Source organism: Haliotis rubra, unplaced genomic scaffold, assembly GCF_003918875.1.
Source record: "Haliotis rubra isolate DU_JTF1 unplaced genomic scaffold, ASM391887v1 Scf566, whole genome shotgun sequence".
In the NCBI taxonomy this organism is placed as follows: domain Eukaryota; kingdom Metazoa; phylum Mollusca; class Gastropoda; order Lepetellida; family Haliotidae; genus Haliotis; species Haliotis rubra.
The window spans coordinates 566,131-588,698 of NW_025767264.1; the positions used below are offsets into that span (position 1 = coordinate 566,131).

The window sequence follows — 22,568 nt, forward strand, 5'->3', positions numbered from 1 at the left end:
TCAACAGCTACAAATTGTCCCTGTAGATTGAGTGGACTTAGTGGTGTGCCATATTTAGATTTACTTGATTCTGACAGAAAGATCTGGAAAGCTTATTCCAGAATTCTTGAGTTCAAAATTTTCCATGTTATTTTTCTTAAGTATATGAGGGGGGCTATCTATTGAATCTCATCTCACATATTACATTTCAAGTCACCAGAAGACCAGCATTGTGTGTTTATCATATCCTGTATAGTCCTATATGCAAGTGGGATAGCTGTTACTGAGTGAATATTAACGTCATTGTTTTTATTGCTGTTATCACTGTTCTTATGTTCTAATGCCTCTGAATTTGTACTTCCACACAATTTTGTATGGTGTCCTCCCATAAGTTAGACGCCCTATTTGTCAGACACATTAAAACAACAAAAGTTATGGTTTGTTGCACTCCGGTACACTGCACTGTTACCTTTATTAAGTAATGGACTGATCCAAATGTATGGATAATGACTTTATTCAGTATACAAACAACATTGGAGCACCTTTAGAAAACAGCACCACAAATTCTCGTGAGGACGATCTCTGCCGTAGGTCACGTGTCATTAAGACAAGCAACCAGTTTGTGAGAACCCGTCGGACGCGAACCCGCGACCTTTGGATTGTTAGCTCGACAGCTAACCGACTAAGCTACGTCCACACTGTTGCACAATGTGCAAATTTATCGAGTCGTTTCTGTGATGTCACGGAAATGAACGGAAAGAGTCAAATAGGTCACGGACAATTACGAATGCTACGGGTAGACTTGGTGTCTTGTGATTTTATTCTACGGACAATTGCCGAATGGATCCGATGCCATTTGGCACACTCGTCCCATTCCGTAATCTACAAATTAACGTGTGGCGTGGAATGAGCCGATATGCCTCAAACTGAAAAGGGTTGTTGACGTCAGGCGTCAGACGTAGATTTCACGGTGCATGCATGAATGACGTGCTTTTATATAAATCGGTTAGCCTTCGAATCATTACTTTACAAAGTTTATGTTGCGTGTGAAAGAGGCTTGAGTGCAAATTCCAGGCCAATTTCCATTAGCCCAAAATTTCTACATTAACCCATTTCATAATGTACTTTCGACGTTTTTGGCTTCACGTTCAAAGAAGTATTAAAATGCAAAAAGGAAGAAACAACAAATGGTACTCACGTATTACACCGGACATGTACCTACTATATTGGATTAGGTCCCTAACCCTAAACCCTAACCCCTTGAAATAATCCTAATAAATAGAATGCATTGACCGAACCACCGGACATGTACCTACTACCCTCGCGTCATGGGTTGCATTAAGTCCCCAACCCTAAACCCTAAACCCTAAACCCTAAGCCCTAAGCCCTAGCCCTAGCCCTAGCCCTAGCCCTAGCCCTAATCCCTTGAATTAATCCTAATAAATAGAATGTATTGACCGAACCGGCACAAACACGACTGACGTGTCTAGTGTAATGTATTATTACCACTTCGAAAAATAAAATACTAATAAAACACTTTTCTATGTAATGGTGCAAATTACTGAATGACAAAAATATATATGTAAATTTAAAAATTGCAAAATAACAAATACACAAAACATAACACCTCAGCAGCCCGTAAAACAAATAAATATGAGCGTATTAGTGATAAAAGAAAAATATTTCAAACTGGTGCTTGCAAAATATTGCGCATCCGCCGGTATACAACTACTGGAAACTCTCAACATCGTTGGGCTTATGCAATGACATAGCTCGTAGAGATGAAGCACCAGTGAGCGGAGCTAATACACACTCGCTGAGCCAGACAACCGTTTTGCCATGCAGGCGTCATAGGGCATTGTTTCGAGAACGTGCTTTCGAACAAAATCACATTACATAAGTAAAAGGGTATTATGACATATTTTTTAAGTTTGTGGTGCTGTATTCTAAAGGTAGGCCACAACATTAATTAAGATAATTTAGCTAGGATGTTTAGTAGTACAAAAGTGATCTTGTTGAGCAGACTAAGCCATATATGCATAAGGGTATATTAAGCTATACAATTAATCACATTATAAGTACATGTAGTTCAGACAGGCAGCACAGTCATTATAGTGGCAGTTACCCAAGTTTACCCACAGCGTCAAGGAACACTATAGGAGTCTTGTCAGCAGCACGCAGTCTCTCTTGCAGTTGCACAGGCCGACAGTCAGGTGATGGTTCCATAGGTGTACAGGAAATCTTGCCCCATAGTCAACCCATGTTTCTACAACATAGCCATTCATATCTTCTGCTCGGAGAAGGTCAGGTGTCTCATTCATATCATCCAACGGTGTGTCCTGGACATCACCCAGGAGAAGCAGAAGAAGCGCAAAAGACTGTCGTATCCACCTCTGAGAGAGTTTAAAGGACTGTTCAAAAAGTGTTTGAAGGACTGTTCAAAAGAAAAGATTCTCCCTATTGTTAAAGTTATTGTTCATTAAAATGACAATCATGTTATAAGAAAAGTAATTGGTACATTCCTTTTACAAAGAAAAGGGGATTTGGAGTTATCTCCCTTAGACCAGTGAGCGCATGCTTCTGGCTGGTTGTAGACCGGATGTTACATCTGGGGTTTTGCATGTTAAATGGCAGCACCCATGTATGTAGACAATAAACCATGATTGTCTGAATACAGCCATGTTAAATATTTGCACAGAAAGTTTGGTCTGTTACACCGGTTTTGATCAAAGTGAACATTATGAAAACAAACAGGGAGAGGCCGGTGATTGAGTAAGTCAGTTAACATTAGTATTCTGATCTAACTATTTCAGTACAAAAAGTAACAAAATCACAATTAGTGTTAAAATATACCTCTTGCTGCTAATGTAAAAACATCTGATTAGTCTGTGGGATAGGTTTATCATGTCAGTGGGTAAGACTGGGTTTTAGTCAAAGTCATGCCTGATTGGTTCATCTGATAACTGGCATGTCTGACAAATGGTATGTCTAACTTATGGGAGTAAACCTTTTGTACTGCCTTAGTATAGTGACGCAATATGATAAGGACACTAAGGGTTTAAGTATGATAGTAAAACTGACTAACTAACTAGTTAAGGAATACAAAATAAGTACTCCTGTTGAAAATAAAGTTTACATGTTATGAATTATCAGACAGCACATATACAGAAGTTGATCAAAATGACATCACATGTGTGGAAGGATTGAAGACACAGTGTCACCGATTTCAAAAGCTCACTTGAGGCAGAATCACAGTCATGATAATGTCTAAACAGTTCACATTATCACATGACGTACAGCTACCTCGCGCACTGAGACAATGTGACGAATCATGCTGAAGTTCACATGGAGCATGGAACGGTTTCCTCACTGGGGGCTCCAATATAACAGCGCCTTGTTTATGTCCTTTTAAAGAATACAAACAGGTTGTGAGGCTGATATGCTTATTTTTGGTCAATGTGTCAAACAGCCTGAAGGAACATATTAAGGAAATATAGTTGCGGGCAACGACAAGGTCTCCTTGGCTTTACTTTCTATCTATTGTATCTGAGGGCTAGCAACAACAGACAACATCTAAACCAGCTTGTTCAAGACTTTTTCCTGGTAAGTTTGCTGTTGAAAAACCAATGAAGAAGTCTGAAAGTTTTTGAAGAGAACTTTGGCCCGGAAGTAGCACTCAATATGGCGGCCATCGAAGGCACATCCAAGGGGTCAACAGCATGAACATCAATCTACGCAGTAGGGATACAATGACGTGTCAACCCAGTCAGCGAGCCTGACCACCCGATCCCATTAGTCATTCCTGCAATATCACGTCAGAGTCAGAAAAGAAACAAAAGTATTAATATAGTTGCGGGCAACGATGAGGTCTCCTTGGCTTTACTTTCTATCTATTGTATCTAAGGGCTAGATATCATTGTCCAAAACGGAGCCAGAACACATGTTTTGACAGGCGAGCAGATCTTCCAAATACAGCCGGGGTCACGGGGGTCATGTACCTTTTAAGTAGTTCCGGAGAAGAAATAGTTCCCTCTTTAAAAGGCTGTATCTCAGTTGTTCTTGGGCCTACGTTCAAAACAATTAGTGTTCTGGAATCACCAGGACATCATCTACCATACTGGCATTTTGGGAGCAAACTACTCAGAAAAACTGAAAACAAAAATAACTGCCAAACGGTACGTTTTAGCGACTTGACCCGTCCAGGCAAAATTGTTGGGTATTCGATTGTGCATCTGTACAAGAAATTTGGAAGTGTCGGAACAATTAGTTCTTGAGATATTTGCTGTCAAACGTTGAAATTTTGGAATTAATTTTGAATTATCGCCCCTTTGCTATTGGGCCAAAAGCCTAGAGATTTTTAAGGGAATATCTACACCTCGGTGCGCACCTGTGTGATTTTTTGTAAGTGATTCGGAGCGTTGGTTTAGGAGTTATCTTTGGTACAAAAATCGGCGGAGTAATAAATAATAATAATAATAATCCGAACAATTACAATAGGTCTCCTGCCTAGAGGCAAGGAGCCCTAAATATATTGAATGGAATCACATAAATATGTACATGTTCGAATCACTCATTAAGTCTATAAAATACACCTTGTTAAATACATCTGAACTATGTCACAAGTTATAATCTTAACACAAATATACAACGATCATAAAGACATACTGTAGGTATCTTTAGGGAATATTATAGTAAATACATTTCTGGTATACATAAAGGGAATCTGGTCAGGTGTTACATACCAGGTTGGTTGTACCCAAGCTGATACAGTGATAGGGAGGATATTCTTCTGACTGATCACAGATCTGCATAACAAATAAGTATGTATGCAGAGAACAATATATACTACTCAAAACTAGTTAAGGGTCATGAGATTTCATCAAGTAATGTTATTGATGAGGTTTGTTGCATTACACGTGAATGAAATTTTACATTCTGTGTATGGTAGTTTATTCAAAACCGTTGCAGAACCTGGATAAAGGCTGCAGATAACTGTAGTGCCAATAGTCATCATGTGGTAGGGTTTTAAAAATGAACAAATTGAAACATTGAGTGCTTTACAGAAGCGCCACTGCTGTGCTTGTGGAAGATGGATGTTTCATCATGAACAGCATTTGCACATGTTCTTCGTGGGAGTAGTGCTGTGCATGCTTAATTTCCATATAAAACTTGTAATTGTCGCATTGCTATTGTCACTTGAATTTCAACAATGGCAAGACATCAACTGAGCATGACAGGAAGAGCTCTTGCTTGGCTTCAAGATGGTGAACCTCAATGCGGCGTGTGGCTCAGAGACTAAATGTGAGTCAGAGTGTAATTGGAAGGTTATGGCACCGGTTTCGTGTCACTGAAACGCTGAATAATCGACCACGTTCTGGCAAGAGAAGACCGATACCTGACAAATATGGTCCTCCGATATGCAGAGTAACTGCCAGACCACTTTGTGACCAACTGAGAGCTGCCACAGGTACCGTGGTATCTGATCAGACTGTCAGGAACCGACTGAGGAAGAACGATCTTCGGGCACAGCGACCAGCAGTACGACCACCACTCCTTCAGCGACACACTACGGCAAGACATGACTGGTATAGACGCCATGTTTGTTGGCAACGTGTTCAGTGGGCATCAGTTCTTTTCTCCGACGTGTCTATGTTAACGCTACAGTTTAATGATGGTAGAACTTGTGTGTATCGGCGTCCAGGAGGTTTGCTAACATTAACGTCAACCAATGTTTGCCATTTGGAGGCAGGGGTATCATGGTTTGGGGTGCGTTTTCCTTTCACCAAAGGACACCTATCTATGTCATTAATAGTAACCTGACCGGAAATCACTATCTACGGGGAGATTATCAGACCTCTTATTTTGCCATGTTTACAAAGTATCACCGTCGGATCCATATTCCAAGATGACAATGTCCGACCACACTGTGCCTGTGTCGTGATGGACTTCATTAGACAGAAAAATGTTCAGCACATGGAATGGCCGCTATATTCAGCAGATTTAGCCCTTATGGAACATGCTTGAGTTATGACATCGGCTTCGTAACAACCATGCCCCTCCGAACAATCATGCAGAACTGGTCCAGTACTCATTGCAGAAGGGCAGGCAATACCCCAAGCCTTCTTGCCAGGTCTGGTGAACAGTACGAGACAGAGGTGTACTGCTTGTCTTACTGCTCGAGGTGGTTACATCAGTTAATAGTCCAATGCTGGCGTTTGAATTTTCACTTCTGACACTAGGTCACTTTGACCTTATTGATCAGCAATAACTGACATTCCTGCTGTTTTTGTTTCCTGTTACAGTTATCATGAAATGTTAACTTGAGTTCTTATATGATCGCTACATTTCACTGTTATTTATATTTGTAGTTATGGCCATTAAAAGTTTTTACCCTTAACTTGTATTTGAGTAGTATATATACAAGTGATATGATATAAAATAAGGTTTAAAAGTACAACTGCATTCGCAACACAAATCATAATATGGAATCACATATAATATTACAAATATCTGTCAATCAATCACACATACCAACCATACAGGCATGCATTCAAACTGACTAGTCATTACCTATAAGTTGCCAGATATTTCATTGATAATGTTTAGGATTGCATTCAATACATAAACAATACATATACTTACAATAACACAGTGATCTGATAGTTCATCTTCAACTATACATATTTATAAGATATATTATGTTTCAGGTAAATCAAGTCTGACTTACATGCCACAATAAGTTATATTTCTAATTATAGTAAACAAGAAACTGTTCTTATATATACAACATTTTATACAGACTGAATGAATGTTTATTTAGACCAAAGGTCAATCATTTGTACATTCAATAATGATTTAACATATGCACATGTGTATAACATTTCTGGGGCGGTGGGGTAGCCTAGTGGTTAAAGCGTTGGCTCGTCACGCCGAAAAGACCTGGGTTCGATTCCCCACATGGGCACAATGTGTTAAGCCCATTTCTGGTGTCCCCAGCCGTGATATTGCTGGAATATTGCTAAAAGCGGCATAAAACTAAACTCAGTCAGTCAGTATAACATTTCTCCCACAGCCCCACTCCCCTCCCCCCATGGCAGACCCGTAAGATGCATAAAGATTCAAACAAATTCAGCTGTTGCTTTCTCCTTAAATATATGATACACAAACATTGACAAATTAAGTATAACTCCAGCACGTTCGTCTTGCATCAGCTCAACAAATTTAGCCATACTTGGATATTTGTAAACTGACCTTGATATATATCTTTTTCTATAAAGTTCATATTTAGGACAAACCATCACAACATGGTATTCATCTTCAATGTCCTTACAGCAAAATGGACATAATCTTTCATTGAATTGTAATTTCAATATGAACCTACCTTAAATCTTTCTAAAAGCCCCCAGGTTGTGAATATAACCTTCCTTATGAAGTACAGGACAGCATGTGAGTTTAAAATCTTTACATTGAGTTAAGCTGGCTGTGACCAGCTTTGCCTATCAGTGAAACAATAGAACTGACTGTGAGCTGGGGCAAGTATTGTTTTAAGCATGCAGTGTGACAATTAGTGGAGGTTAGACTGAGAGTTACTAAGCTTACTCTGCAGAGCTATGGAATGAGAATAAAATAAAGTATAAAACATAACTAAGATTCTATCATTCTACCATATAAAACATACCTAATAGTAATATTCTTACAGATGTCTTTATTGTTTAATAGAGTAAGTAATTAAAGGGAAACAATGGCATCCACCTTAATACTTAATATAATCTTCCTAACTTTAATTAAAACTATGTACATATGTATATATTTGAGTCTGCCACATTAGTCATACCTTTGTTAGTAATACCTTTGTACTGATTTGTGAACTTATTTGTGAACCTGCTATTTGCAGGTTTTTGTCTTTGTCTTAGTAACTGTCAAATCTATGGGGGCCAGGGGGATTTGTCATCTTCTGATGACTCTTGTCATTTACAAAGTTTGTTCACCTCCGTCAATACGACATCGTTTTCACTGGGCACAAAAATGAAATAGCAGTTATGCAATGCACATTGAAAATCCGATTTTCTTGGCCTTTATTTTTCGTACTTTGTAGGACGCATTGACCCATTGACCCCAAGATCCCCCTTATGGCAAGGGACTAATATGCAAAGGGAAACCATTCTCATCTTGAGTATGAAGTAAGATTAGTAAAACCCAACTCACTCGCTCACTCTGACGTTGAATCGGTGAATAACTCTGTGTTGTTAAAGTGTCTATGCAAATCATACAGTGTTAACGAAATAGAAAGGCAGTCTTTGAATGTAAAGTACATTATTTGTGTTAAACAGACCCTGACTTGAAATGCCATTTCATCAAGTACATGGCTTCTTTTGATTGGTCCGGACCAGTTGAAAGTTTCGATTGAAGCTTACATTAAGTTGCAATGATCTTAGCTTACAATCTGTATGTGCAAGCGGATGGCAATTGTAGCCAAAATGTAACATTGTGATCTGAAGGATGTACAATGACTTCAGCAAGGAGTTTTATGCAAGTGGGTCCAGCACCAACCAATTTCCCTCTGGTATATTCTAGCAATGACGAGTTGTGAGCTGTACAATTCTCAAACAATAGTTGTCAATACTACCACTTTTACATAAAAATTACTCCCAATCACCTTCTCATTCTTCTCTAGGTTATGAATTTTGGTAATAGGTTGCTGATTGATAGGAATGTTTTCTTGGCAGCTAAGTGTGTGTAGTGTTCTGAGAGAGGATTTCAGTTGAAAATACTGAAGATGAGTATTTTGTGATTGGAGAGAAAATACCTGGATTTATGCTAATTATGTAATGGAGATACTATTCCTAGAATTATTAGTGCCGGTTATTATTTGATATCAATCTATAAACGAACATCAAATGTCCAGTGACCATGATATGAATAAAAAACACTTTTAAATGAAATTAAAATATCGGATCATCATTGTTCAATATTTTGTTGAGCAGTGATTTGAAGGTTTTATGGTGCTGGCAAGTCAGTGTCAGAAACAGTGATTGTAAGGTAACTTCATCACCAACAGTCAGAACAAAGAAACAGAAGTCATACGAATCATGTTGATACCAGAATAAAAGATTATATTGGCTCAATTGCCATTCTGAATCATTAAACTTTCTGTGTATATCTGTTTAATTTTTTTTATTGCTTTCATGTTCTGGTTATATACCGTATATTACCGTAGATAAGCCGACCCCCTAACTTGACTCTTAAAATCAGTTATATATTTTACTGATCACTGCGTCAGAATTCATCCCATTATATTATTGTGTATGTTTTAACTAAATCACCGGGAAACATGTGCACAGCTGATTGCTACTTCCGGCAGTGCATACAACACAAATACACACGGTAATCTTAATCCCTGCAAATAGTACAATGCCCAGCAAAAACAACTTGTAATTTGAAAGGTAAATAATCTTGTCTAATGATGTTTAATTGCCAATTTGATGTCTTTACTGACAAAGTTGTCTTCTCTTGTTTGTTTGTTTGTTCACGCGAAGCGATACAGTACAATGTCATTTTCTTACCCCCAAGAATAAAGTTTGACGAAAGTGTAACCGATAATAAGCCGACCCCCTTCTACAGATTGCTTTTTTTGGTCCTCAAAATTCGGCTTATCTATGGTAATATACGGTATGTTCTAAATTTCTAGACACAACTTCTTGCTTCAATGTATCACTTTGATATTTGATTGTGTATTTACTGAATATGATTTTTGTGCAAAAACTACAGCAAAGACATATTCTTTGTGCATTCTTGTTTGCCTTTGTTAAATCTTTCTGAGCAAATTTGATGTTCAAGGAAGATTCAAGTTTGCTACAGAGCCTTGTATTTTTTAAAGTCTGATTTTGCTAATCCAGACAAATATATTCAGGTGAGCTACAGAACCTTGTTGCCTGGTATTTTTATTTGTAGTGCAAATTGATTGAAGTTTCATCTCTCAGGAGTGATGCAGGCAGGACCCCTTAATTTCATTCTCAATTTCCAACAGTGAAACTTTGTGCTTTTTTCCATACATGTATGCTCCATCATTAAAAATTGTTTTTGGTTTTTGTTTTTATAGGATGAATTTCACCCGTTCATTGAGGCCCTACTGCCGCATGTGAAGTCATTTTCTTATACCTGGTTTAACCTTCAAGCTGCCAAGCGCAAATATTTTAAAAAACATGAAAAAAGAATGTCAATGGAGGAAGAAAGAAGGGTAAAGGAAGAACTTCAGGTAAACAAAATATGCCAGAATGAAATATTACCAATATCATGCATGTTAACTTTATCTTATTGGTTTGGGGCAAATGTAAAATGTGCTGCAGGTGCAACTTTCACAAATACAACATCTTCCTTGCTATTAATCAAACCCTAGAGATATCCTTTGAGATTGCTCTTATTATTTCAAATAGCTTCCCAGAGATGACCACCATAGCAGACAACTTTTATTGTTCAAACAATAAGATTAAAGATTTCATCCTTCACAGCCAAACGAAATACACAAAACAGCTGCATTTCACTCTTACAGTAATGGACTACCCAGTATCAAGTAACATGAAACACTCAGTAGGTGTCAAGAAACATTGCTCTATCTTGGTCACTTTTATAAGCTGTCAGTGGCAGAAGTGTCTTAAGAAATTTACCACAGCTCCACTTGGTCCAGCCTTTCCTCTTTCATCAGCAGTCAAACTGCCACTTCATCCTTCCTCCCTTCTTGTACTGCAAAGAAGACTCCTTGGCAACATTTTTCACACCAGTCACTCTGGTGGACCCAACTTTGTGATGATATTAGATCTTCATGTAAAAGAAATCGTCCCATCCTGAAAATCGCTTCTACCCTGTCTGCTGTGTTTAAACGGATTGCATCAATTCTATAACTCAAAGGTCTCAATCTTCCCTAAGCTGTGTCTACTTCTTTGCGGTTACAACTTGAGGATCAGACCTTGGATAAATTCTCTAACATTCCTTGTTGTGATGTGGAATAAAATGTTTGATCAAGTTCAAGCAGGCCCTGGGCTGGGAACCTGCAGCCTTACAAAGCTGTTTTTCTTTTCATGTGATAACCTTTTTGCAATGGAAAGATTTTACATTTTAACAATGCAAAAAATAACTTCTTCTGTTATACCGTTTGACTGATAAAGCTGATATGTGGCATGCTGGTTCACCTTTAGAACCATTTGCAAACAGCAGAATCCGTGTATGAATGGGATCTCTATCTCAACAAAGATTTTACTGTCAAACTTACCGTTGTGATGATTCTCTCCAGAATAGACTACTGCTATATTAACAAAAACCAGATAGAATGATTTCAAGCCATTCAGACCTCTGCTGCAAGCATTATCTTCAGATCTTCAAAGTTTGACCATATAGGGGGCCATTACTGAAATCCCTCCATTGACTAACCGTAGCTTCTCGGATGAACTTAAAAATCCTTCTGACTGCTTACAAGTGCTACCATTATCTGGCTCCATCTTACCTGCAAGAACTGCACACATTCTCTCCATCTAGATCTTCTCGATCTCAGCACAAGCATCTCTTTACAGTTCCAAAGTATAAGACAGTCACATTTGGTAAAAGAACCTTCACCTACACTGTCTACATCCCTCAAAATAACTGAAACCGTGTCATCCTTTAAAAATAATCTAAAGACTTAACTCATTCGAAAGACATTTCTCTAACAATCACCTTATCTGAACAGCGCACAGAGCACACTATTTTGTGAATAGATGCACTATAAAAATGCACATATTATTTATTTTTATTAATGACTGAAAGAAGATGTGCGTTAGTTTATGGCATCATAATTTGCACTCAGCATCTTATAAACAGCAGTGTTTTAATATTTCTAGACACTTTTGCACCAATTTTTCTTTCACACACTGTAGATGTTTGCCATTAACATGAAGTTGAAGTGTCATAAATGTTATTATCCGAAAGTCTTCTACAGTGACTCATGACATAAATTTCAGCTGACCAGACCAAAAGTCACGAAAGCTTATGTCATGTTTGCTTGGCATCTGCCATCAGTCAGTCGCAGAAATCACTGGGGCATGAAACTTTGAATGCCCATTCCCTCAAATGATGTATCCTCAATTTGTTTATGAGGTTCACATCTTATTTTCAATATATGTGTGACCGCAGCCATATATATAACCATATATACAGCTTTTTGTTGCTGTTACAAATCATTATTGTACAAAAATGCAGTTAATAGTCCGGCTCAACATACTTGTGCCATTTTTGCCAAAACATAAATTCAAAATGTTGTTTTTACCTTTTGTTAAGACTGTGTGCCTAAATTCTCAAACTGCCTTCCTTTGCATTGAAAACATCATCTCCTCATAAACTACTTGTACAATGAAGCTCCAAGTTCACATGCCTGTTCCAATGAATGAATTTGTTCAGGCAGTTTGAATGTGATTTTCAAAATTGCCCCAATGGCAACTTTATTTAAGAACCTATTTATGGTCACAGCTCCATCATATATGCTCAGAATATTCTGTAATGCTCTTAAATTCCCGCAAAATACACATTTTGTTCTGTAAACATCTGACTGAGGAAGCTGAACTTTTGTAATTATCTTCTCATGATGATATATTTTAGATGCTTGATTGGCATTTTAGAAGATGCTATTTGATGAACATCGAGATTTTTCTGGGTTACATCTTCTTGGTTACATCTTCTTTTTATTCTTGAGTACAACATTTCAGGGCTTGTTCTGAAACAAGTTTTACTTGATGATGGGGCCAGAACAAGCCCTTAAACGTTGTACTGAAGAATAAAAAGAAGATGTAACCAAAATGATATAACCCAGAAAAATCTCTATGTTCATGATATATTTTGTCAAAATGTTTAGGCTTTTTCTGTTTTAGTGTCAATGTCTTTTAGGCTTAGATTTGAAAACTTGTATATAGTAAATGTAACTGTTGTGCTTTCAAACAATTACCCCAACCATAGTTCACTCTTCCTGGTTTTGGATACTTTGTGAAAAATTAGTTACTTGTTCCTTTGGTAACATATGTTATATATGGGATTCCAATTTCTTAGTAAAGTATGGATTCTAGTTCTTTTGTTGGGTTGAGTCCCAGTCACCTAACCCGCTCAGCCACTGGTGGCTGACTTTGTGTGCTTGCGATTAGAAGCCTGACTCTGAGGGTGTGGGTTCGAATCCCGCATGGGACTCAACCCAACAAAAGTACTAGAATCTGTACTTTACTCAGAAAGTGTAATTCCACATATAACATATATTACATTTGACCACTTTCTAAATGGCATTGTGTATTCATTGTTTCTTTGGGCCTCTATATTTATTCAGTTAATATTTCAGTAGCAATGCTAACAGTACTTTTTGTCTTTGTCAACATTATGAACAGTGTCATGGCACTAACTTCATCATTTGTATTTCCAAATTATGCTGTGAACTACATTGCAGTTCCTTAATATTCTAAAAAAAGACTTTAAGGTTGTCAGTAATTCATTGTTTGTAATGTTGTTTTCAGAATGAAAAACCTGAAGTAAAGCAAAAATGGGCATCTCGTCTCTTGGCCAAATTGCGGAAAGATATTACTCAAGAATGTAGAGAAGATTTTGTTTTAAGCATCACTGGAAAAAGGCCGCCAGTGTGTGTATTGTCCAATCCTGACCAAAAAGGGAAGATCCGACGAATAGACTGTCTCAGGCAAGCTGACAAAGTGTGGAGATTGGATCTTGTTATGGTCATCCTCTTTAAAGCAATACCTTTAGAAAGTACAGATGGTGAAAGGCTGGAGAAATCACCTGAGTGTATGCATCCAAATTTGTGTGTAAATCCACATCATATCAGTGTATCTGTGCGAGAACTAGATTTATACTTGGCAAACTTTATTCATAGTTATGGTGAGTATGTCTCAATTTACGCATGTATTAGTTTCATAGTATACATTGGTCTGAAAATGAGTCCAAGATGTTTGAAAGCTAGGTACACCCTTTGATCTTGTAACTTTGTGGACCTTTCACTGGAGATAGTATCAATAAACAGGGAGAAACCACAAGAATATTTTACAAGAAAACAACTGTCAAATCAGTTTCGATGATGCTTTAAATCCAGAAATATAGTCTCTTGCCCAGTTCATCTCTTATACCCAAGTCTAGTTGAAGCTGGGACCTCAGGAGTTCCTACTTCTCCTGTACAAGATCAGGCATGGAACATTTAATTTTGAAGGTATGAGTTTTCTTAAACAAGAAGTCACATTTACAGACAAAAATTGCATGTAGACTGTTTCATAAACGTGAGAATTGAGCTTGAGAATTTGTTATAACCTGACTCATCCTGTCAAGTGAGTTTATGTAATGGTGCAACTTCCATTCTTCCTTTTTTTTATTTCCGAAACATAGTTCATAAATTGATCCATATAATTCTTGAGAATAATCTCCCTCAACATCACTGTCATTATTTAATTGATTTTATGATCATCATGATTAAAGGATCTTCAGATTTTCGCCAGACATGCTTCACCATTACTTATCTTTTATGTGTAAGGCAGGGGAAAAATACACACTTCTTTCCTGTGTGAAGTGTTGTCAACATATTAACAAGAATAATTTTCTCTAATGTTTGAAATAGTGCCCAGATTACAATATTTTCATGCCTTTGGAGTCATATGTGGTGTGGAATCTTCTTCAGACGAGAATTTCTCCTGCATGACCTTTCAAGAAAGTATTTTGACCGTATAAATCGACAATTATCCCTCTCACAAGAGTCACATCTCATATTACATAAAGGCCAGCAGTTAAGGGAAGGTCATATTTTCACCCCGGATATCCAGCGAAGGTTTATTTTGGAATCTTGACAGGTTGATATTATCTTTGTCTTCCGAGCTATTACCACTGATTTTACATTTTATACTGCTATTGTGGTTTGTACTGGTTTCTATTGTGTAATAACTTTTCAGTAATTTGTATTGATTTGTAAACCTAGTTAAATTCAAAATAGATATAGTTAATGGTATAATATTTCTTTGTTCAGTTTAAAGTTTTTGAAGGCTCCTCAGGTATCGAAATTTGATATCTCAAACTTAATTTTGAAATATTGTGTGAAACTTATAATTACTATAAATTTAAAAGTGGAGAAATCTGCTAACCAGTCTTCTATAGAACAAGTGTTTACTGGTGGAACTGGCCAAAAATTCCAAGCTTGACATGAAATCAGGCATACTTTATGCTGCTGTCAAAGACATTTTTATCACTCCTCTGGTTGAGCAATTGTGCTGATGATGGTTTGGCTTTGGCTTATTGAGGAATAAGACAGCTTTTTGGTTTTGAAGAAATTAGAATTAGAAAGAGAAAAACTTGCCATGAATTTGCTTAAAAATTATAATTAAAGCTGAAACAAAAAGAAGAGAGGGAATATTGGATTCTCTCTCTCAGTTCCCTCTCTCTCACTCGTTCAAAGTTTGTCTTTAAAAATCTTCTCTCGCAGGGCATATTGTATCTGAGTGTTAAAAAACTTGCAGTTTAAAATTTTATCTTTTTGTGGTTCAGGTTTCAAGTTCACTTTTATTGTTCAGTCTTCATTAAGTCTTCAGTTGATCAAGGTTCTGGGGGAAGACTTGCACTGAGGGTCTCTTTCTTTGGACTGACTGACTGACTGAGTTTGGTTTTCCTCCGCTTTTAGCGATATTCCAGCAACATCACAGCGAGGGACACCAGAAATGGGTTTCACACATTGTACCCATGTGGGTATTCGAACCCGGGTCTTCGGCATGAGGAGCCAACGCTTTAACCACTAGGCTACCCCACCGCCCCCTCTTTCTTTGGAAGAAGGTGACATGTTTGTTATTATTTCAAGAACTGCATTTTGATGGAAATGGAAGGGTTTACAGGAAATTATTCTTCCTTTCAAAAACATATCATGACTTTGGCACTTAAAACTCCTAGTTTGGCAGGGCATTATGATGGAAATAAACTTGTGACTAAGTTCTGTCGCATTTCTTTCACTCTAATTTGTGGCTGAATTTTGGAAAATCACTCATGCATGCCCAATTGCTGGCAAAGTTTTACCTTTGATGTTTGGTACACTTCATGGTGTGAAAATGGGTAAACTGCACTTTACGGGTCCCCGGAAGTTTACGCTACAGACTTGCGCAGGAGCCATATTTACATCGAAGCGAGCACTAACACTGACGCCATTTTTTGTTTAGTCCAGCTAAATACAAGATCTCTGTTTTGGCCTTGTTTTAAGGCCCATTAAATTACCCTTGGATACTAATCGATAATCTTCACTAGCCCTTCGTTCCTCAGCACTGTTTTAGGGTTAGTATTATTTTCTGGGTTTGTCAATTGCAATGTTGATGCATAATTTAAGAAGACGCTGACATAAAAATACCCCAGTAATGTATTGTTTTGTTGAAATGAAATATTTTAGCCCTTAGATGCTTCAATGTATTCTTTTTCCATTTTCATTTACAATAAACAAAAAAGGTAAGTTTACCTGATAGCACATCATCCCCAGCGTTAGGAAAACAAATATCAAAACACTTCACTTACCTTACAAGAACAAGTCTGCGCTTGAATTGAATTCATCCGTGTTTTCATTTTGCATGTCATTTTCTTTATTTTCATTTTCAACGGTTTGTAAAATATTCATCGTTTTTTTGAGGGTCAAATACACGGCGGATAAAAGTAAGAAATGTAACAAAAGGATCATCAGAACAACGTAAATACTTCTTCCTCACAATGTACTCCACAAAATAACTATCATATAAGCCTTTCGTAGTTCCATACCTGAGCAGGGACGCTTTCACCGCACTCCACGTACTCTCAATTTTATTAGTGCACGCACCATTCTCTGCATTCACAAATTCCTTATTATGATTCACTGTCACATGCTCATATCCCATCTCATTCAGTCTAGCATACACCTTCCAACAATCAGAATGAATTATCGATCCCTGTCGCACCCACTTTCTCAACACACTCAAAAAAGGTATCCGCATCACGCTTCTCTACAAGTTCCAAAAACATCCTGTTACTTTCTTTCTCGATAACCCCCAAACACCCAAACACCATTCCTCGGTGAAACTTGCGCTTCCCAAACTTACTCTCATCAATCTCCACTTCAATCCCTGGCCCACCTATCATCTCATTCTCCTCTTCCATCACAAATAAACACACATCTCTACAATAATTAAACCAGTCGACCAAAGTGTGATCAGACCCCAGACGCAACTGCACTTTCACAAAATTCTCTCTCACTTGATAAACCCAATAAAACGTCAATTTCATAATTTCACTAACGGACAAATGAGACCTAAAAAACCAAGAATTTGGCCTCGCTACAATTTTATAATTGCATTTTTTTATTTGAGCAACGCCACACATAACCCTCACTCCGACTCGAATCCTTTCGCTTTGCCATACTCCCATTGTCACACTTTACACACTTCCCACTGAAATTTCCTATCAAACCAAACGCTTCCAACCAATCCTTCAGCTTTCTCTCATCTCTACTCACTTTGCCATACTCCCACTGACACACTTTACACACTTCCCACTGAAATTTCCCATCAAACCAAACGCTTCCAACCAATCCTTCAACTTTCTCTCATGTCTACACAGCTCATACAAATCGTCATACACCATCTTCACAGCAAGTCAAATAAACAAGTCAAATAAACAAGATTGAAATCAAGCGACACGCAAAATACAACTCACCAACCGTGCGCGTTAAAGTTGTGGCTGTCGTAGTAACCCACTACCTTATTTGGAGCATTCGACACGTGCGTCCACAATTGACCAATCAGAGAAAAGGAACGTCATCGGGATTTCCCCTTGATTACTAACGATTGGATTGATGTTTTGGAGCATTACTAAAATTCGTGTTTAAAACTATTGTCTTTCAGACGAAGTTTTAAATTAAACTTTTGCCAGTAAACACGAAAATGACCTCTAATTTCGTCTAAAATGTCTCCTAACGGAGATCAGCCCGCTCTCGCGTGCTTCTCTATATATAAGACGTGCAGCATGCGTCACTTACTGCCGAAGGCAGAAACACGCGCCTTTTGGCATTTCTACTCCGGGTGCGGGGACCCGTAAAGTGCAGGTGTCCCACGTCATAAAATAATTCAATAGTTCACTCCCTCATTTCCCTACATACCTGGGCATACAAATTTAGTGTGTTGGATTTAGATGACACTGTGCCTGTGAAACAACATCCCTTTGGGACTGATATAATCAAACTTGGAGCCCTTCAGGAATTGCAGAACATGCAACATTGAACCAAGTCATAGTAATTTTAGTTCCCTTTGCATTCATGTTCATAAGCCTGATTGTAATTACTGATGTTGTACTTCTGGTGGCCTTATCAATATGCTCCAGTCACCTTCTAGCATCTCATCAGTAGCAATCCTACATTGATTTTGTCATCAAAAGAGGATACGTGCCTTCTTAGCGAGATTCTTGGAATCAAAGTGATTTGGGGAAAATTTTTACTCATTCTTGTCCATCCTGTTCTCCAAGCACCAAATTTTGAAAAACCTTTCAGATTGGCCGAAGACGCTAGCAACATGGGTGCTGGAACTGTCCTGTTGCAGGAAGATGCATCAGGTTTTTATTATCCTGTTTGTTATTATTGAGAACAAGTTTGCAAATATCAGATAAATTATTCCACCATTTGAAAAGAAACTCTTGAAACATTGTTATTTGTGCAACAATTTGAAGTGTGTTTGGTCACTACGTTCATGTTCCTATTCCTATCACAATGCACTTACTGTTCTTCATAAATGAATGACAAAAATCAGTGCCAAATGAATTTGTTTTGGGAGGAATTTGATTTAGACATCAAGGCAAGGACAACATCAGTTTTGCCTGCAGGCGTTTGCTTTTTTGTAAACGTTTTACATAAAATATTATATGCTCACTATTATTTACTTTACCAAACAGTCATTGTACTTTAATTAGCAAAGAATATTTTCTCTGTTTTCAAACTTTTTTTCTCCATAGGTAAGAGGTTTAATGGCAGGGTGATTTAAGTTTAATCAAAGTTGTAATTGTATTACATTGTTTCTGTTAAGATTCAAGAGAAATTGGCTAAGTGGGTTAGATTACTGGCTTATAATGTGCTGTTGATTACGTGCCTCATTTCAAATCCTTAATGGGCCTCAACCCAAAAATGCTCCACTTAGAAAGTGAAATCTCAACATAAATCCTGTTTTAAAGTGTGTGGGAGAAAAGCAGTTCAGTATTATCTGTTTCTATTTCTACAACCTGGAGTCCCCACGATGAGAGTTATTATATGTAAATTTTCCAGACATGAAAGACTTGATGCAACTTGGTCCGAGCAATGTATACATGCAAAAGATTGTGTGAATATCAACCATGTATCTATATTTCATGAATGCTTTTTGAAAAACAGTGTATTTTGAAAAGCATTGTTTTCAGCTTGTCAGGCATGTAAGTAATTAAACTTCAGTAATATTTGTTTCAATAATCATTATCTTAAGCCTATTTTTGAATGTCCTCAAAAAAGCTGGCCTATGTAACCCAATGTAGTCAGAAGTTCTGAAAGGCTAATATTTTTAATGCACACTGTCATGGTAGAATTGAGATAAACCTACAATATTTTGAAATCTGAGGTGGTCTCACATGCACGTCCAAATTAGAATAGAAGGTATAAGGTCTTATGGAAGAGGTGGTGGGGAAGCCTAGTGGTTAAAGCGTTCGCTCGTCACGCCGGAGACCTGGGTTTGATTCCCCACATGGGTACAATGTGTGAAGCCCCTTTCTGGTGCCCCCCTGTCGTGATATTGCTGGAATATTGCCAAAAGTGTCATAAAACCAAACTCACTCACTCTTATGGAAGACAACTTTAATTTCAAAACACAGTTGGTTTAGCAATATTTAGCATGTCTTTTTTCTTGAAAGAGGGTCGTAATAGTTTTCTTAGTGGATATTGTTGCTTTAAACCTTTTAGTTTTATTAGGAAGGCACAAACTGTTTGAATGACATGGTTTACTCTCAGTATCATTATGATGAATCCAGTTTTCAGTACCTCTGACAAGCCAAAAATGAAAGTCGTGTGGGTTTCAGTTATATTTGGTTAACAGGACCCAGATCTAGTCAGCAGTGTAGGCTTAATTTCATTCAAGGAACACATGTATTATACACAAACCTTTGACATACATAGAAGGATTGTTTGTATTACATAAGAAGCCTATAATCTCCTGCAACTCATGAAAAGTAATGTCCCTGTTGATCAGTAGCAGGTTGTGGATGACATCATGGTCCTTCAGTTGGTCAACCAGAGCAGCATCCCCATAAACAGCACACAACCATTCGGCAATATCATTTGGGTGATTACAGCTTTGCAAATTGTCAAAGACTTGTCAAAGAAGTCTCAACAGTTACAGGTCGCTACTACTACTACATGTAAGTCTTAAAAACAAGCTGTTATGCAAGGCTTTAACTGTCATAAGGGCTCTGGTTTTCCCGACTCCCTGAAACTGCTAAGGCTCATTAGAGCTGCCATTAGTCGATTCGCTGGTTAACACCAAAGGTCATGAAAAAGGGACTTGGCTACCGACTTTAACACTTCTGAACACGGACTGGTTACTGGTGATCTATGAACATGATGAAGACAAGAAGATGATATTATAAAAGTTGCTTGTTAGTTAATTTCTGCAATATTCTGGTAGTGGGTTAACTTATAGAGTTTTGATTATGTAGATGATAATTTGACTGATATTGATTAGGATCTCCTTTCTGCATTTCATAGCATTCATGTTGTTTTAATAAACATGGCAAAATGAACCAACATTTGATTTCAAATGAAACCCTGTTTTGCCATTGCATATGGTTATTGTACCATCGGGTCAAAACTGAACAAGAAGACAAAGCCACCATGATCCCTCTCCCTTATAAATATGTGTATAAATGATGTATGCCATATGCCTCATTACAACTGAAGAGGTTTAAGATTTCAACTAAAATATGACTAAACCACAAACTGAAACCCTCATTTTAATCTTTATTTTTTAAAAGCAACTACATTATATATAATGTAACAAGTACTACTCCCTTGTTGTCATTCAGGTATAACCCGACACCAATTTATTGTCATTCACTTCATGCTCTGTTTATATGTTTATTACCTTTCTTAATTAGGTTCCCATTAGGTGTTACTCATTTCTGGGACAATTAATTGATCTTCGTTCGGTTCGTAAATCTAGATTATGAAGTGAATGTATTACACGTGGCAGAGAGGAAATCAGCTGAGTTGCAAAAAAAATGAAAACATCAGTCAAAGGATTAATACATTGATTGATTAATCACTGTTATCTTGGACAATGGATTTGTCTAAAGTAAATGTTTCTTCATTCTGTTAAAACAAAGTAGAGATATTCCATTTTTTGGTGATATGATTTGGGAACTAAGCTGTATGATTGTGTATGGATTGTAATTATTCCATTCAAAATGTCTTATGCATTTTGTGCCAACTCGCCGGTTTTGTGAAAACGTTTTTCATAATGTCACATGAACAAGGTCAAGGTAAGAAGGACTATGAAACCATGGTCAAAGTACCTCTCAAATTGAAGATGAGCTTCACAGAGCTACAGGTGTGAGTGGACAGATGATTCATCATCGGCTACACTGATGGAACCTACATGCTTGACATTCACACGTTATCCCATAAGTGTGTGTGTTACATGTTGACATCAACATGTAGTCCATTGAGTTCATCCCACTGATGCACTATTGGTTTCAGATCCTAAGATCCATGGCGAGACATTAACATATACAAACAAACATACAAACATATGATACATCTCTAGTTTTCTTTTTGTTATCGATGATTGTGACAACATTCTGCTTTTAATTTCCTATCTGGGACATTTTTGTGCAGTCTCATTAAAATTCCTGTATTTCTTAGCTTCCAAAGTTTAAAGCAGTTGCATTTCTGCCCGACCTCAGTTAATGAACATTTGACCAACATAGTTCAATAAAAGTTCATGCATTTGTTTCATATGTTTTACAAATACAGAAAAATCAACTTTCTCCTCATGTTCTATTCGAGTGTATTTATAGATTGTATATGTATAGCCATGTTTGAATCCTGATTGACTAAGGCTATTTATTAAATGTCAAAATATCTCCTTCATTTTAGAGATTAATTCAGCAGGCTAAAGGTTAACAGATAGACAAAACTGTCTGTTTAGCAGATTAACAACAAATTATTTCAAGATTTAAAAAGGGTATAGGATTATCACTATAGACTAAGTTTGCATAGATTACAAGCAAAATAAAATATGAAAATGTACATTGACTATGGTTTTCCTTAATCCAATCATTTTCAGTCTCAGAGTTATGGGGGGAAGTGGGGTAGCCTAGAGGTTAAAATGTCACACTGAAGACCCGGTTTTGATTTTCCACATGGGCACAATGTGTAAAGCCCATTTCTGGTGTCCTAATGCCGTGATTTTCCTGGAATATATTATTCCTGGGTTATGAAAAGAAGTGTGATAATAACATATAAAAGTTCATAAAGTTTTTCAGTCAACTCTAATATAACTGAAATATTTTGTGTTTCTAAGTGC

At 37.3% G+C, this 22,568-nt stretch overlaps 1 protein-coding gene across 3 annotated transcripts in view; it reads left to right on the forward strand.

Moving 5' to 3' along the window:
• The window catches only part of LOC124254147 (nuclear factor 1 X-type-like), a 133,005-nt gene that overhangs the window by 13,500 nt on the left and 96,937 nt on the right, over window positions 1–22,568 (forward strand). For 2 of the 3 annotated variants that reach the window (XM_046688025.1, XM_046688024.1), the window contains exons 2-3: window positions 10,079–10,234; window positions 13,500–13,875. In XM_046688025.1, coding sequence (XP_046543981.1) covers window positions 10,079–10,234; window positions 13,500–13,875 — 532 coding nt within the window. Of the gene's footprint in view, window positions 1–10,078; window positions 10,235–13,499; window positions 13,876–20,240; window positions 20,404–22,568 lie in introns of those variants that run through there. The other variant, XM_046688026.1, reaches the window with a different exon arrangement.